The following is a 15,473-nucleotide window of genomic DNA, read 5'->3' as shown; positions in this document are numbered from 1 at the left end:
AACAGCTGTTTCCACTGATGCGTAACAATCAAAACTGGTTGAGTATTATTTTTTATTTGCTGGTAAGTACAATCCATAACAGTTAAATTTAACACGATCAACGTACGACATGCAGCAAAGTAAAACCATAGTTATCTACGGTAAAACATATACCAAAATTTACAAATAAAAGAACACAAAAACTTATAGTTTAGCATAGCTGCACATAATTCGTTTGGAACATTGCCATTGTTATTTCTTTGGTCGAAAGCTTTCTCCAAGGCCGTTGGTGTAGCGGCAACAATTTGCACCTGTATTCACTCAAGCTCATAAACGTCACATTATAATGTCACTCTGTACATATAGGTTTTCTGCTTCTGCGACAATTGCTGTTATTCAGAGGTACGATCGCCGCAACGAAAGAACTTTGCTTGGCACTTGTTTCCACACAAGCCATTAGCATGAAGTAGTTGAATAAACTCCTGCTTTATCTGCAAATAAAAACCAAGGTAAAAATCCCATTGTTCTGCCTTAAGATTATTATTGTTAAGCTTACCTCTTGTATTTGATACCGTGACAATCGCAAGCAATCAGCAGTGGGCAAATACAAAGACCGTCTTCCGCGTTCTCGGGATGTTCCTGTAAGTAAGATATGTTTGATATTAGGCAAGACTTATATCGCAGGTCACCATACCCAAATAAATTTCACTTACTTTGGCATTTTCCGATAAGTAAGGAATCTTCAGCGTAGCCGCCAGACCACCTGTGCGTTGTCACGTGATTACAAACTTCCCATATCCGATAAATGCGCTGGGTGTTGACAAAATCGAATCCCTAAAATTTACACCAAAAAATAAACTTTACTGACAATTCGAGCAAATACATCTCAAAACAACTCAAGTCCTGGTCTGGTGGAAAATTACTTGAGATAGTAAATAGCCAGCCAAATGTGGTTATAGAATAAATTATTTGACTTTTTTCTACCAGATGTCTAAATTTATGAATAGTTATGAGAATTTACCAATACCATGCAGTTTGAAATGTTCATACCTGGGCACACATGGGTTTGCAGTATGTTGACTGTTTAGGGCTTGATTTTCCAGCAACAACACAAACCAAACCCCCATTGGGTGGAGGATGAGGATCCTCACAGTAACCTACCAGAAACATACATTCATTAATAACGAAGGGCATTTACCACGTTCAAAAAACATCTTTTAGAAATCGGTAAATCAGGATCTTTGCCTTATCCAGATACATTTTTTTGGTCCAAACGGATGTGGGTTAACCGAGTTTTACTGTAATCAGAGTTTTCGGGAAAAAGGGTGGCAATCTTTAACTTATGAAGGTGTTGAATACAGTTACTCACCAATATCTCTGCATTCTTTGTCGCCGTGTGCCCGACAGGAACAGCGCCAACTAAGGTTTTCGTGCGAGTGATGAGTTTTTGTCCAAACTTCTCCCACAAGCCGAACTTGGCCATCTTCCGTTACGCAATGCGGTTCTGTAGTCAAAACGCATTTCACATATAGTAAATCAAACGACACGACTTTAGCATAGAGTGCGAAGCAACAAAACATAAAGTTTTCTTCAGTTTTATTCTAAAAAATAACAACAAATATAATTTTCTTTAAATGGTTGACCAGCACTAAGAACAAAAACACTTGTGTTCAGGTTTTTTTAAGGTTTGGTTTGGGTGACCGCTAAGTAGTTTTAAGAGACCGCAAGTGTTTCATTTAAATACCAAAAAATAGCCATATTTGCTTAAACGAATTATTTTGGGAAACCGCTGGAGAAATTTGGGGGACCGTTTCGGCTCTGCAATATTAAAATTTCAATAAAAGAATAAACGCATTTATCGAATTTATTCCTAAAATTTTAGACAAATTAGCTGTATCAAAATAGCAAATAAAAACATTAGATTAAAATGTTGTACCTGGGCGACGTGAAACGGTGTAAGGGGAGCACGATATAAGAGCATCCTGACAAATACATCGTTCGACAACGAAAGTACTAGTAAGAACTTCTGAGGTTCTATTCCAAGTGTATCCACTGCTTACCACCTTCAAATTCGACCAACAAGATTTAGATCATTTTCACCGACCTTACTCGACTTTGCTTACTCTCGATCCAGTGTCGCAGGCTTGCAAAGTGGCGAGCTTTGGCCTTAGCACCCTCTGACCATAAACAATGTGATCTTCTACCCACTGCGCGTTTACTTCTGGGCGCGGAACGTCAGTGGTAACTGTAAAACATACCGACATTTTAATGTAAAATATATTTGTAACGTTTAAGGCAAGCGAGCATACTGAGTTCTGGTTAAGAAAGTCAAAAAAAGGCATAATGACAGTAGCCTACGACAAAAAGCCATGCACTTCAAATCAGCGTCATAGTAACTGGTGAATAGTTATAAATTTGTTTTCATCGAATAATTGTTGTTTTTGTTTAATTGAGAGTCGGTCCAGAAAATACTGTCTGCTTAGAACCGGCTCGCAGCGCTAAAATAGGTTTTCGACTACTATGCTATACGTTCTTTACATTGGAACACGTTCTCTGTTTGATTTAATTTTAAGAATGTGTGACATAAAATCCCTTGTAACGGACTCACTAAAATATGTCTCTGCTTCGGTCAATAAGATTAGAGCCCCAGCATTACACAACATTGTCTGCAGCTATGTATGTAAAGTCTCACCTGAAGCTCGACAGGAAACTCTTTCGGATCCCAAGCACTGGCAGTCCATCACTAACCCGGTGATGTCACTGGTTTGCCAGTCGTCACCAGTGCGATACGATTGACCGCCGCTGTGGCAACGATCTACAAAGAAACTAAGAAGCTGCATAAGTACGGAAAAGCAGGCCACAAGCAAAAAAACAGTAGCGCATTTTTTATGTAAGGTATGTGCTGAGTTCCTAACTCACCGTTGTATGGTTATTGTTGATATAAGTGGTTCTCGAATTTTTCAGGCATGCAAAGCACTACCAAACTAATTTTGGTTGGCTCACTTTGCCAACGTAACAAAAATTAATTTACAATTTTATTGTGGTGGGTGAGATTGTTTTTTATGACAAATTAGATTCTAAATGTTGTCATGCAGATTTTGGTCATTAACGCATAAAACACCAGGTAATGTCTGCACTTTTAAATAACGAATATTTCGCGGCATGCTTGGTGGCAATCTCTCGCAGAGCATTAATATGCCACGGCACACCGTTTGAGAATCACTAGTTTATATTTTTTAAATTACCGACATGTTTGTTTAATACATTCCTAGCTTTAATACAAATAACATCAATCGTGGTGATAAAAAACGAAAAAAATGTCACTCACTTTCTCCCGAGCATGATATCTGCATTCTTCGAGACCCAGCTCTTTGTTCACACACACAGTCAAGAGTTTTCCCTCGTACAAGCCGTTCCCATCGGTCATCAGTCGTTCTGTATCTTCTAAATGCGCGATCGTAGCAACGTCGTCGAACAACTACAAAAAAACTTTACTTCATGCAAAAAAGTACCCGTCATTTTTAAGTTTCTGTGAAGTCGCTCATGTTTTCAGGTTGTTGCTTAACACTCGTTATCTAGGCCAGTGGTTCCCAACCTTTTTTTAACGTGACCCAAATATTTACCAAAATTTAGTTTTGTGGTTTCTCGCGACCCATGGACATGCTATTTTAGTTGTATTTTTGTCTGTAAGTTGGAAAAGCTTTTTGAAAATTACTATGCCAGTTTAGCAAATCAGTAACCTTATAACGAACAAACGCTGTTTTTTTTTACGACCAAACATTTCCATTTATTCCGAACTTGGAGCTAACGAGGCATTATTAGCTAACGAGGGATTATATCAAACAACGCTCTTCTGTGAGCTAACACATCACTTTATGACGTCACAAACAGTTTTAACCATTATCACGACAAGTTGTGGTGAAGTTGTTATTGGGCAACAATTTAAAGCCCTTGGGTAATATAAAAGTAACGCTACGAGGTGTCAAAAAGTAGATGCTGTAATTGTCACTAAAACAAGCGACCCAACAGAATGTTCAGGCGACCCAACTTTGGGTCGCGACCCATAGGTTGGGAACCACTGATCTAGGCGGCTTAAAACACGGGCGACACCAACGGTAAAAGTAAACGAATTTGAGCTATTAGTGAGGCTGCTCTTACCTGATGTGGTAAACCAATCGCATCGTGGTATTCCGGAACTGGTACAAACGCACTGGAAGTATTTGGTGCCGTTTCCATATCGCCACCGTTCATTTACCAAATGAGTTTCTCCGAGAAACAAACAAGTCACCTATGTTAGGAGGGGAAGGCATTTTATTATATTATGGGTGGCGACTTTAGTATGTCCCTTTTATTATGCAGCTAGTTAAGTTTAGTTTCCATTTATTTATGTGTTTCAAACAACCTTAAATCGCTTACCACCGCTGGTTGCAGATAAACAAGAAACTTAATTGGATTGAAAACAATAACTGCAAAGACGACCGAATCAAGATCGTTGAAGCAATGTATTTCAAAAATTATTTTGAAACACTGCAAAAAAGCATAAAATTCATGTGACTTACCTCTTCGGATTGTCGTTTCTCACGCTTTTTCAACTTTCCCATTGACAACACGCTTAGCATCAGCAACAAAACGATACACGAGAAAATTCTTGCTGTATCCATGCTGTACTGAAGAATTCCAGCAATCCAAATCACACTGCAAAATCAAAACTATGTGTCTAATGCTGTACCAAAACCCTGTGTGGTATGTAAGCCAACTGCATCGCAAATGACCCAAAAGGTCGAGTGTTGCGCTGTGCCTGCGGTAGTAAATAGAGGGCTGGTTCTTTGATGTTTTGCCATGCGTGAAATTCAGTTGGCGCAAGCAAGCCACCATGACCTATCTTATGCCTTCTTTATCAACGTTGTGTTTAAATGTCACATGTACGAACGCAATTGCTATGCTATCAACGTCTATTTGGAGTGAAAACTTCGGCTTCAAGTTATATTCATGTTTAAAATTTTAATTAACTTCCACATTAATACCATACAAAAACATAATTGTGAACCAGGTTTTGCCAGACATGACCAGTGAGCACTTTGTTTTGATGTCTGTGACGTAACAGTGCCATGTTACGTCATAACTTATGTTTAAGGGAGGGTTGGCAAACTGTGGAACAACATCTCAAGATGTGTGTGTAAACCCATCAGCTAGCATGAAGACAAACAAGCGAAGAGGAGTTGTTATTTCCCAAGAGGAAGGGCAACGTGCCAGCTACGACTACCCTCTCTATCAAGACTTTGATGACTGCGACAGCGAAACTAACGAATGGGAAAAAAATCAAGGGTAACATACTTCTGTGAAAAATGAAATTGGTAGATTGCTAAATTTCAAAAAAAATCCTAAAAAATATGTCAATCAGTTGTAAACAGTATTTAGAATTGTATATTTCTTTGCCTAAAGGCGAAAGTTGGCGTAAAAGCTCTAGTGCCAGCAACCAATGCCAGGGACACATAAACATTCCTACTGTGTTTCACTTAATAGATTAGACTTAATAGATTTTCGGTTTTACTCGAATCAAATCCAACATTAATAAAACACTACGGTTGTCATACAGATGTGAAGCATGGAGGAAAGACAAAGTAATTCACGAATACGCTCAAGTCATAAGCGAAAGTGGCATCTTCAATGGTTTTATCATGCTGGCAATTTTCGCCAACTCCATTCTTATGATGCTTGATGTGAATGATTATTACCCAGCGATGCGGCCCTATTATCCAGTAAGAAACAACTTTTTCAATTTTACGCCTTCGAATTAACTGTAGATGTAGATTCGTTAAAGGTTATCAGTTTGATTCTTACCTGACCTTTAGGCGGCCGACATATTCTTCCTGGTGATATACTCCGTGGAGTTTCTTGTTAAAATCTACGCAGAACCGGTTGAATACTGGAAATCGTGGTCAAATCGATTCGACTTCTTCATTCTTCTCATTTCCTTCATGCAGGTTCGACTTTTAGGTTCTCATAAACTTCATACTTGAAAAACGCATAGCAATATGACTTTCAACACTGTATACATTTGACTGTTTTTACAGGTTTTTGTAGACCAGTTTTTTCAAGAAGCATCAGATGAAGCATCGTGGACTGGTGCTTTGCCTATGCTCAGGACGTTAAAGGCAACTAGGGCCCTTCGCGCAATGAGGGCTGTCTCGTTTGTTCGTGGTTTGCAGGTATATGGTCAGTTTGTTAACTCAGGCCTTCCAAAAAAGAGGACCTTCTTGCTCAAAACATGCGGCCTATTATTTCGGTGACACTGTAAACTAGTTTTTGTTAACATGGCTCATAATTTTGTCTATTTTCAATGCATTATACGTGATTAATTTTTAAATTTCGGGTCACCGCTAGTCTGAAGCTAATTTATAACATTTAAATGTGCCTTGCAGGTGCTTCTTACTGCATTAATTGATACCATGAAGAAATCGTTCATAAACGTGATGCTCATTCTTCTCTTTGTTATGTTTCTCTTTGCTATTTTCGGCTACTACATGTTCGGTTACGTTGGAGGAGATGAAGAAAATTGGGGAGACCTCGGTTCGGCTTTCCTAACACTTTTCAGCTTTGTTACCGTAAGAATTTTAAGTACACAGCTAAACACATACTAAATTAGGATTCAGACAAGAGCAAGTCGCAACGCCATACCCTATAACTGTCATACGATTCAATATAAAGGCAGTGTTTCAACTTTTTAAGCCCACATAAACAAAACGGTACACTAGATATGGAACATAATAGCAGCATGGCGTTAAACATTTAACAAACTCCCTCCGCACAAAATAGCCTCAACATGTTCATGCATACATTTCAAGCCATCTCAGTTTTGTGCTATTCTAAAGAACCGGTTTGACACACAGCTTGAGCTGCCACACGTCGGATTTCTGGATTTCCGAGGTCTGATGCGGCAAACAGGAGCTCACAACTTTCCTTTACCAACACCGCGCTAAGATCTTTTACCATTTCGGCTGGCATGCACTGTTTCACAGTTCGCGATAAAAGTGGAGTGGAATGAAGCACTATTTTAACAAATGTGGTGACGAAGTCAGCAATCGGACCCCAACGGTGATCCTTGTACGCCTTCCAGAGGCACTGTAGAAAGCCCTCTAACACAGTAATCAGGGGATGGTCGTGTGGAATGCCTGACACATTGACGGATGAAGAAAGGTCGTGTTCAGTGGAACAGCTAAGCATGCGCCGCACTCTCATGTTGTGCTCGTTGGTCTTGTCAGGTGAAATCTCGTGTAGAAAGGGACTAATAGTGTGGGCAGCCAACAGGGACTTTTCCCGCAGCACAAGGTCGCTAAACGCAATATCCAACGCGGCCACTGTTAGTTTGGCAACAGCTTTGCCCATCGGCGGGGCAAGAAAATGCGGCTCTGACATGAAGTGGCGGGGAATACCATGTTTCAGTAAGTACACAACCATTGACAACATATCGAGCTGCATGAATGCGAAAGCAATGTCAACCGCTATTGTTACTGAATCTATCCTCGTCTCCTGAAGCACCAAGCTAATGATCCGTCTCATAAACGCGACTACCCCAAGCTTCTTTAGACTGTCCTGAAACATCTCCAGACTGTTGTGATTAATCCAGCCGTCTTGTACTGTTTGTTCAAAAGCTTTCTGCAAAGTACGGGTTGGTGGAACTTTGGGTTGTGCGTTGGGATCAGGTAATAAATCTTCAGCCAATTGCTTAACAATGTCGCTGTAGAAAACGAAACGTTGGTCATACAGAGTTTGCATCTGTTGATGTCCTTCAGACTTCATTGCCAAGGTCTGCAGTGCATAAACGTATCCTGTGCGTACATAAACAAGCCTTGCTTTGCGGGCAACAGCAGCGATTGATGCCAGGCACACAGATAATGGGCAGTGATCTCGTATCAACACAACAGCACGGGTCAGATCTGTTTGGGATACAAATCCCTTTTGAAAAGCATGGATCAACTCTAACAAAGCCTGTGGTAAATTTATGCACATATCCTGCCACTTGGAGAGGCTCAAACGAAATTCACCTGCTGATCGTAGTGCTTGCAACAACAATTCAACACGACTGGCATCCGTCTCAGGAGTTTTTGTCTGTACATAATTTATGTGAGGGACACACCAAACCTGTAACCATTGGTACAAAAATGTGGATTCTATAGCTTTTTGATGAGAAGCATCCAGAAGAATTCTTTTGTCAAACTTCTTCACCATTCGACACAGCATTAGAAATGTAATATCAAAAATTATGGCTCGAATTTGAGCAGCTTTTGTAGTCTCAGCAGCATTGGCCTTCACTGCCTCATTGCACATAATTAGTTTTCCAGCAAAAGTTGATAGCTGGTCAGAAGCTGAAGCAGCTGCTACATAAACATCAAATGTACCTGCAGCACTAAGTTTTTGCAAATTGCCAAGCAATCGTTCCTGATCAGAGGTGACTTCAACTGATCCAAGCATTGATATCACCTGCTCCATTGTCTTCGCAACTTTGACAATCATTAGAGGATTAGTTGGCTTTTCATGATGGAGTTCATGTGCCATATTTTCCCTTTGAACCTCTCTTGCCTGTTGAATTTTAGAGGCAGAAGTCTCAGAAATTATCCCCTTGCTTGCAAAGTATTCTGTCAAAACTTTTATCCAATTCAGATCTTCTCCATATTGATCAAGAGTATCAAGAAGGCTATCCATGACCAATAAATTGTTGAGAGCTTCACAAACTTGTAATTCGAACTGTGCTGACTTTTTGCTGGCATTACCAGATGGTGAATCAAATTCAGAGCCAATCAATGAAGATTTGATATTAGATATTATTTTTGGCATCCGCAAAAAGAGCATTGCACACCAATGTGCATCAGAATTGGTGTGATTTTGTACAGCATCCAGATAGCACATTAGGCATGTTTGTATGCTGTGATACAACAGCTGGGCAGTTGAAAGACCAAGTATTTGGGACAACAAAACAAGCTGTTGCGATATACCATTATGGTCAGTGAGCTTAACTGTTTCAACTTCTATCATCAACAAACTTGATACAGGCAAACAGATTGATGCTGTTCTGTTGTGGGGGTATGATGGCTTTGGTACAATAGAACACCTTGATAGCTGTGAAACATTGTGACATGATGCACTAATTTCTGCATGTAATGCATGCTGACCAGCCCTGTTTTTGATTACTGCAAGGTCAGTTTCAATATGACTCCAAACCCCACTTTCTTCAAATCTGGCAATTGTCAGTAAAGCTGAAGTTCTAGGTTTGGTTGTCAGCTGTCCAAGGGTGAAACAATTCAATCTGAGCAAATCCTCAGCAACACTGACATACACATCATGAACCCCTTTAAGGTACTGCTCTATGTTTCTTAACAGCCATTGGAGAATCATTCGTAATGAACAGCACAAGTCCATACCATCCTCAATAATAGGACCACCATTGAGAATATCAATCAATTCCTGCAAAAGTTTGTACACACCTTTTGTACTTTCAACCTTATGCAGTTCTTCATGTTTTGAAATGGCTGTTATTACTGAACCGTATGACAGTAGTCCTGTGTTTAGAGCATGCCATATGTATTCCAGAAGTAAGTTATTTGGTGATGGTCCAATAAATGCTTGTGAAACCAGTGCATCAGCAACATGAAAAACATCTGATGAATGCACCAGATACTTTCGAATATGGGCAGACCACTTTTTTTCTGTCCACCTATCCTTCCATGAGGTCATTATCACCTGCTTCAAGTCATGGTGCATACTTGACATCATTTCTGGCGGCTAGCGTTGTGAACAAATGTCTATGCCACTTTGTTTGATGTGCTTGTATCTGACATAGAAAAAGTTTTTGTTAAAATTTACAAAGTTAACACAATGATAACCATGCACTGCTTCTATTTAAGCAAACATAAACAAACGTGCCAAGCCGCAATTAATGCACTATGCATTTACACAACTTCACAAATCACAATTTACATTTACAAACACGACATTTTCCTGTTCAACTGGGACTTCCCCTATAACATGAAACAACTAATTTGTGATCGATAAATTCATTTTCAATCAGTTTCATGGTTTCATGCGGTTGCGTGTTGATAGAAAATGATCTTACAGTACAAAATATGTTTAAGGTGGATGGTTGGTTCGACGCACAAATCGAAATGGACGAACGCACGACTTTAAATTCTCGAATTTATACGATTCTATTTATTGTTGCCGGTCACTTTCTAATTTTCAACATTTTTATTGGTGTCAACATCATGAACATTCAAGAAGCCAACGAAACATATCATGAACAGGTTCTCGCATCTTTGCATTTAATGTGTACGTTTTTGGACAGATACGTAGATTGCTGTTTTCGTAACGTCGTTTGTCATTCAGGTAATTGCAGAAAAAGAAGCCACCTTGGCAAGGAAAAAGGAAAGTATTTTGCATCGGCAGCATGAGGATGTACGGTACGCATATTGTATTAGCGCAAATAGATTAAAATACAAATTGCTGTTTCTTTAGAAATACAGCGTTCAACTTAATAGCGCTTTGAGGCACATCATCCGTGTGTTTTCGTAGTGTAGTGGTTATCACGTTCGCCTCACACGCGAAAGGTCCCCGGTTCGAGCCCGGGCGGAAACATTTTTTTCTTTTGTTTTAGAAAACTACAGGCTAAACAGATTGAAAAGGATTGTGGAAACTTTTACGAGATGGTGAAGTCTTTTCAACAATCCCTTCGTAACGACGATTACGTTATTCAAGAAGATTTAGTTACAAATCTTGATTGGATTGAACTTTACATGGAGACACTGGAGCACATGGATACGGCCGTAACCAAGTTAGTCTTTTATGTTTGTGAACTTGAAAGATATATTCACGTGACATAAAAAACAATTTTGTGCACAAAAGATACTTACTTTAAACTTAAACAAAGTGGGCAGTTAACAAATAGGTAAGATTGCAAAATGCGTTTTATTTAGGTGTTAAATATTGTTGGATTGTGTAAAATGTAATTCATTCTTTCACTGCAAAAGATTGCTAAGATCAGGGGTGGGGAACCTGCGGCCTTTTAGGGCACTAAGTGCGGCCTTCGATGACAGAATACAATTTAGGATGTTGATAATCCACACTGCACCAGGCGCTAAAAACTAGACAGAAACGTATTTGTTTTACCTTTATTCCACATTACTGTTTGATTGGTTCTAGGGCAGCGGTTTTGAAATGTTTGCGTACTGGTACACAAAGCGATATCCGTAGAACTGCCAAGAGACCAAGGTTCTACAATCTTACTTGTGTTGCAAAAGAACAATTGTTTGCGCATAATCGAATGTCTTAAACTCGTCTGTGATGTCACAAGCTGCTCTTAGATTGATATTGATAAACAAGCGACTTTCTATGTTTAATAAAATCCTGAATATTGTAGTGAGGGTGGAAATGTAGTGACGAATTTTATTTAGCTTGGACCGTTAGTCCAATAGCACATCAACCATTCTGTAAGTCAAAATGTTTGAATGCCACTGTCCTTGGCCTGAGAAATAGTCTGTGCGGCCTGAACGACTATTTATAAACCGTTTGGCGGCCTTCACAAACAAGAAGGTTTCCCACCCCTGGCTAAGATTATGACAAAAACGAAAAAGGATGTTTCCGCCCGGGCTCGAACCGGGGACCTTTCGCGTGTTAGGCGAACGTGATAACCACTACACTACGGAAACCGATGAAGAAGGCAGCGCTTTGTTGTGTTATATACCCACGCTGTCCATGCAACCTTTTTCACCATGTTTTTTTTTATTCAGGGTACAGATGTTTCATTTCGAGCTGGCCAACATTCTCACACAAACACTAAACAAGGAAATATCCAAACGACTTGGAGAATAAAAGACATTTTCACAACCATTAGAAGAAGAAATTTTCGCGCTTTTTTGTGTGCAAATTTGATTTAAAATACGTAAGGTCGCGGAATTCCTTTTCTTGTACGACCGCTGTAGTAGTCCTGAAGCATTTGTGGTGCATATTTTGGAAACTGGGCATACTCTTTGAACATGAGACTTCTGGACGTTGGTGGGGACAATTCAGGAACCACTGCATGTGCTGACGCTTCTACTTTAGTCGGATCTCCTCGCTTTCGGCCAAACACACGAGATGTTGTACGAGCACTTTCAGCAGGTGCTCCATCCCACGATGCCACTTTTAATGTATCGTTGTCCACTGCAGAAATCAGGTATTTTTTTGTGTTATCCACCCAACAATTAGGCAACGGTTTTTACACAGGCTGCAGTTTTTGTATGGGCCAATTTGTTTGAGCTTTCATAAAGTCTCTTTTAATCTCATTTGGCCAAAATGTTTGAGGTTCTGTCTACGTTAAATAACCTGCATAACTTTAGGAGTAAATCTTAGGTGCATTACTGGTTTGTAGCTTACCAAAGCTACCGTTTACCTAAATAAAACTATAGTTAGGCTACATTCGCAATGTAAGCCTTACAAAAGTGTAAAATATGGCGGTGTACGACACAACGACAGTTTGGAAAAATACATACCTGACAACGGTTTCAATGCTGGCCTGTTAAGGTCTTTGATAGGCAGAAACGGAAAAACTTGATCAGACTTTGATCCAACATCTATACAACACGGTGCAGTATTTTAACACAGCCTCATCGACAATCATAATCATTATGTTCTTACCTGACAAATGCGGTTGGTATTTGTTCTTGCGCGGCTTAATGACAGAGTTGGTCAACTCTCTTGCTTTGTCGGCTGTCAGTCGTGAGTTTCGCGGAATAACAGGAAAAAGACGGGTCTATAAACAAGTCGTGCTGTTTGGTTTACGTACACGAAAACGCCATAATTGAATTTTGCTTTGATGTAATATGCTTAAATACAGTCATGTCAAATCCACCTCGCTGAGTTCATGATCCAATTTGTTTAATTCTGGAACAATTCCCGTAACACTCTCCTCAGCTTGTCTGGCTGGTTTTGATCTCTGGATTTCCTGTTAAAAAAGGCGCCGTTTTACAAACAATGGCGAAGGCACAACCAGTGTTTTACACAAGCCTTTGTACTTAAAGAACACATTGGTTCGAGCCAACCACCCAAAAACTTTATTTATGCACATGTGGTGTTATAAACAAAATCGTTTCTTAATTACCTACACGAAAATCAGCATAGGCTGCATAGCCTAGCCTGTATGTCAAAAATCGGTTTCTGCAATATAAAATTTATCATGTGTGTAACTTGGGCGACATCGAGTGTTTCGCTAAACCTGATCCTTGAACAACATGACTTACACTGACTTAAGGTATGACATCACTATCTGCCCACTGCATAGAGAGTTATTAGGCCATGCACTCGCAACAAATCTTACCGCCTTTTGATATTCTCGATACGACCTGTGTGTGTTTGATACGTATGGGGATCGGACTGGTTCGCGATTAAATTCCTCAAGGGTCATTCTGGTTTTTACCACAGGGACTCCCTGCAAAAGAGAAAGATTGTTTATATTGTGCTGCTCTATAATACTACATACAAATGCAGGAAATCATACCTGATTAAACATGTGACGAACATGGAAAGCTTGATTCGGGTGTGGGTTGTTTCTTCTGTGGATGGAAGTTGGTCTAAACTTGCGGACTGACATGGGTTTGGGGGCAAACTCGGAAACATACATGCTCACTTCTTTTGCCTCATTTTCTTTGTCTGCTGTTTTTGAACTGTAAAATAATCTTATGTTCCCTTTTTTTGGTAAATTGAAAATAGGACCTATTGAAAGAATAAACCGCAAGCTGTATTCAGCACACCGATGACCAAATAAAAAAACTTGTTTTTTGTATAAGCTGTCTGTTGTAAATAAATGTAGACAACAGTCGTGTATACTAACAGACTGAAAACTTTAAAAAGTCTGAAATCTTTCACCGTTTATGTGGTAATATACACACTCGCATTGGTTCATCAGTTTGCAACACAAGTAGAATTTCGCGCATCCACGGTTGTAGTGCTTGTCTCGCGCCATTTTCTCTCGCGACTGGGTTGGCCGAGTGGTTAAGGCGTTGGACTTAAGTTCCAATGGACGAATGTCCGCGTGGGTTCGAACCCCACACCCAGTACTTTTCTTTTTTTTGTCTACAATGCTTTACCATTGCAAATTTGGCATAAAATTTTGATTTGTTTGTTTGGATGGCCTAAAATTAAATATAGGCTTGTCGTAAAGTAAAATTCGTTTAGCTCCGAAAGGTAGTTTATGCATTTTTGCTGCAAAAGCAGAACAATCCATACGATTCAAACTCCTTGTCTTTAATAAAGTTAGGTGCTACTGTATCTAGGCTACTGCACTGTTATGACTAGATTAGATTGCTAGCCTATGATAAAAACGACAACATACGTTTTGTTTGCAAACGGGTAAACCCGTGGCGTGTTTTGAAAATGCAAAACACCGTCTGTGTGACGGCGGTGATCGCCATGTTCTTCAACTTCGCGGTGTTTTTCCACGTATCCTGCAGCTGGCACTAAAAAGTAAATCAATCTAGCAAGCAAATAGTGATGTTTGTGCATGCACGCATTAGCCCACAATTAATCGTATTAATTTAAGTTGGACTGGTAGCCTATAGGCCAAGGCTGAAATCAGTTTGGAGCATAGCCTATTTCGACACTCCCTTAAAAAAGACGCATATATTTCCATGTTAGGATGTTTGGTAATTACAGTACACAGTAAAAATATTAACCTCTGCTCGACAAAACACGCTTATAGGTTAGGCTATGTTGAAACTCCCCTACAGAAAAACATTTTAACTTCTCCACTGATGATCCCCAAGCAAAGGTTATTGCCTAACGATTTCGCAAGCGATCGGGAAATGTCGACAACCACAAATGATACAGTTAAAACCTAAACGTTCCTAAAGACTTTCTCAAAATCTATCAGTCGTTCGATCACTAACCTTCGTCAAAGTTTCCCAACGGCGTTTTTTCACTTTTTTGCGACATATTAATAGCCTATTCTGAAATGTAAACACTCATTACATTGAAAATAATCATTTAAAAACACATTAACAGCAAATAGAGCAGCACAGCAACAAGTCAACGACAAACAAGTCCTCTGAGAGATTGACAAGTGTGTACTAGCAGTAGGGAGCGGTATTTGCTCAAACAACACGGTGCTGTTTATGCTAGCACTTTCAACAACTAATGGCACTTAAACGTTTACTAAAAAACAAATCTGCGCTTACTGTTATGCTAACAATCCTATCCGGTACTTGATTTAGTTTAATAAAAGTACAAAAGCGAACTCGTATCCTAACTTTCTCAAGTTCAACTCCGATAACTCCAGAAACTCAATCTAAGGCCACTAACTTAAAGTCGTTTTGTCCGTGCTCTTTTCTTTTGTTAAGGCGAGTTGATTAAAATATATGTCTTTGTGTGACTGGATTATACAGTGCTTGTTAGAACTATTGCGTCTAAACAGCGCGCTCGTAAAGCAAGTTTTTCAGTTCAATTGTTTGAAAACTCTCTGCTTTTTGCGC

The 15,473-nt window shown here is 39.6% G+C and overlaps 4 protein-coding genes and 3 non-coding genes across 7 annotated transcripts; 3 read left to right on the top strand and 4 right to left on the bottom strand.

The window, feature by feature from the left end:
• Window positions 1–38: 38 nt before the first annotated feature.
• LOC145237192 (uncharacterized) lies at window positions 39–5,896 on the bottom strand. The gene is made up of 12 exons (XM_080099962.1): window positions 5,821–5,896; window positions 4,539–4,674; window positions 4,138–4,267; window positions 3,308–3,457; window positions 2,672–2,794; window positions 2,103–2,224; window positions 1,916–2,042; window positions 1,349–1,483; window positions 1,030–1,136; window positions 693–813; window positions 536–618; window positions 39–470 (listed from the first exon to the last, which is right to left on the bottom strand). Exons 2-12 carry the CDS (start codon window positions 4,638–4,640, stop codon window positions 372–374), a joined length of 1,299 nt encoding a protein of 432 aa, XP_079956088.1. The 5' UTR covers window positions 4,641–4,674; window positions 5,821–5,896; the 3' UTR covers window positions 39–371.
• LOC145237195 (cation channel sperm-associated protein 3-like) lies at window positions 5,082–11,841 on the top strand. The gene is made up of 9 exons (XM_080099965.1): window positions 5,082–5,304; window positions 5,576–5,738; window positions 5,832–5,963; window positions 6,054–6,188; window positions 6,402–6,584; window positions 10,110–10,277; window positions 10,360–10,433; window positions 10,628–10,804; window positions 11,760–11,841. Exons 1-9 carry the CDS (start codon window positions 5,105–5,107, stop codon window positions 11,839–11,841), a joined length of 1,314 nt encoding a protein of 437 aa, XP_079956091.1. The 5' UTR covers window positions 5,082–5,104.
• Window positions 6,683–9,822, bottom strand: LOC145237190 (mediator of RNA polymerase II transcription subunit 24-like). Its single transcript, XM_080099960.1, has one exon. It carries the CDS (start codon window positions 9,748–9,750, stop codon window positions 6,841–6,843), a length of 2,910 nt encoding a protein of 969 aa, XP_079956086.1. The 5' UTR covers window positions 9,751–9,822; the 3' UTR covers window positions 6,683–6,840.
• On the top strand, window positions 10,536–10,608 carry Trnav-cac (transfer RNA valine (anticodon CAC)). The gene has a single exon. It is a non-coding gene; the product is annotated as a tRNA-Val (tRNA).
• On the bottom strand, window positions 11,606–11,678 carry Trnav-aac (transfer RNA valine (anticodon AAC)). Its single transcript has one exon. It is a non-coding gene; the product is annotated as a tRNA-Val (tRNA).
• On the bottom strand, window positions 11,734–14,972 carry LOC145237193 (uncharacterized). The gene is made up of 8 exons (XM_080099963.1): window positions 14,892–14,972; window positions 14,339–14,462; window positions 13,505–13,670; window positions 13,325–13,435; window positions 12,860–12,952; window positions 12,646–12,760; window positions 12,501–12,581; window positions 11,734–12,171 (listed from the first exon to the last, which is right to left on the bottom strand). The coding sequence occupies exons 1-8, from the start codon at window positions 14,935–14,937 to the stop codon at window positions 11,903–11,905; spliced, it is 1,005 nt and encodes a 334-aa protein (XP_079956089.1). The 5' UTR covers window positions 14,938–14,972; the 3' UTR covers window positions 11,734–11,902.
• Window positions 13,981–14,063, top strand: Trnal-uaa (transfer RNA leucine (anticodon UAA)). Its single transcript has one exon. It is a non-coding gene; the product is annotated as a tRNA-Leu (tRNA).
• Window positions 14,973–15,473: the final 501 nt, after the last annotated feature.

The sequence above is a fragment of the Phallusia mammillata genome, chromosome 7, assembly GCF_965637545.1.
Source record: "Phallusia mammillata chromosome 7, kaPhaMamm4.hap1.1, whole genome shotgun sequence".
Taxonomy (NCBI): domain Eukaryota; kingdom Metazoa; phylum Chordata; class Ascidiacea; order Phlebobranchia; family Ascidiidae; genus Phallusia; species Phallusia mammillata.
This window is presented reverse-complemented; position numbering and strand designations above follow the sequence as displayed.

Excerpts from the sequence above, each read along its gene's own strand:
- LOC145237192 (XM_080099962.1), bottom strand. The coding sequence starts at position 4,640 with ATGGATACAGCAAGAATTTTCTCGTGTATCGTTTTGTTGCTGATGCTA. Across the intron at positions 2,795-3,307 it reads GATATCATGCTCGGGAGAAA|ATCGTTGCCACAGCGGCGGT; the intron begins GTGAGTGACATT and ends GTTTCTTTGTAG. Across the intron at positions 2,043-2,102 it reads CCTGCGACACTGGATCGAGA|GTGGTAAGCAGTGGATACAC; the intron begins GTAAGCAAAGTC and ends TCGAATTTGAAG.
- LOC145237195 (XM_080099965.1), top strand. The coding sequence starts at position 5,105 with ATGTTTAAGGGAGGGTTGGCAAACTGTGGAACAACATCTCAAGATGTG. Across the intron at positions 6,585-10,109 it reads CACTTTTCAGCTTTGTTACC|GTGGATGGTTGGTTCGACGC; the intron begins GTAAGAATTTTA and ends AATATGTTTAAG. Across the intron at positions 10,805-11,759 it reads ATGGATACGGCCGTAACCAA|GGTACAGATGTTTCATTTCG; the intron begins GTTAGTCTTTTA and ends TTTTTTATTCAG.
- LOC145237190 (XM_080099960.1), bottom strand. The coding sequence starts at position 9,750 with ATGATGTCAAGTATGCACCATGACTTGAAGCAGGTGATAATGACCTCA.
- LOC145237193 (XM_080099963.1), bottom strand. The coding sequence starts at position 14,937 with ATGTCGCAAAAAAGTGAAAAAACGCCGTTGGGAAACTTTGACGAAG. Across the intron at positions 13,436-13,504 it reads TTCGTCACATGTTTAATCAG|GGAGTCCCTGTGGTAAAAAC; the intron begins GTATGATTTCCT and ends TCTCTTTTGCAG. Across the intron at positions 12,761-12,859 it reads TGGATCATGAACTCAGCGAG|ACCCGTCTTTTTCCTGTTAT; the intron begins GTGGATTTGACA and ends ACTTGTTTATAG.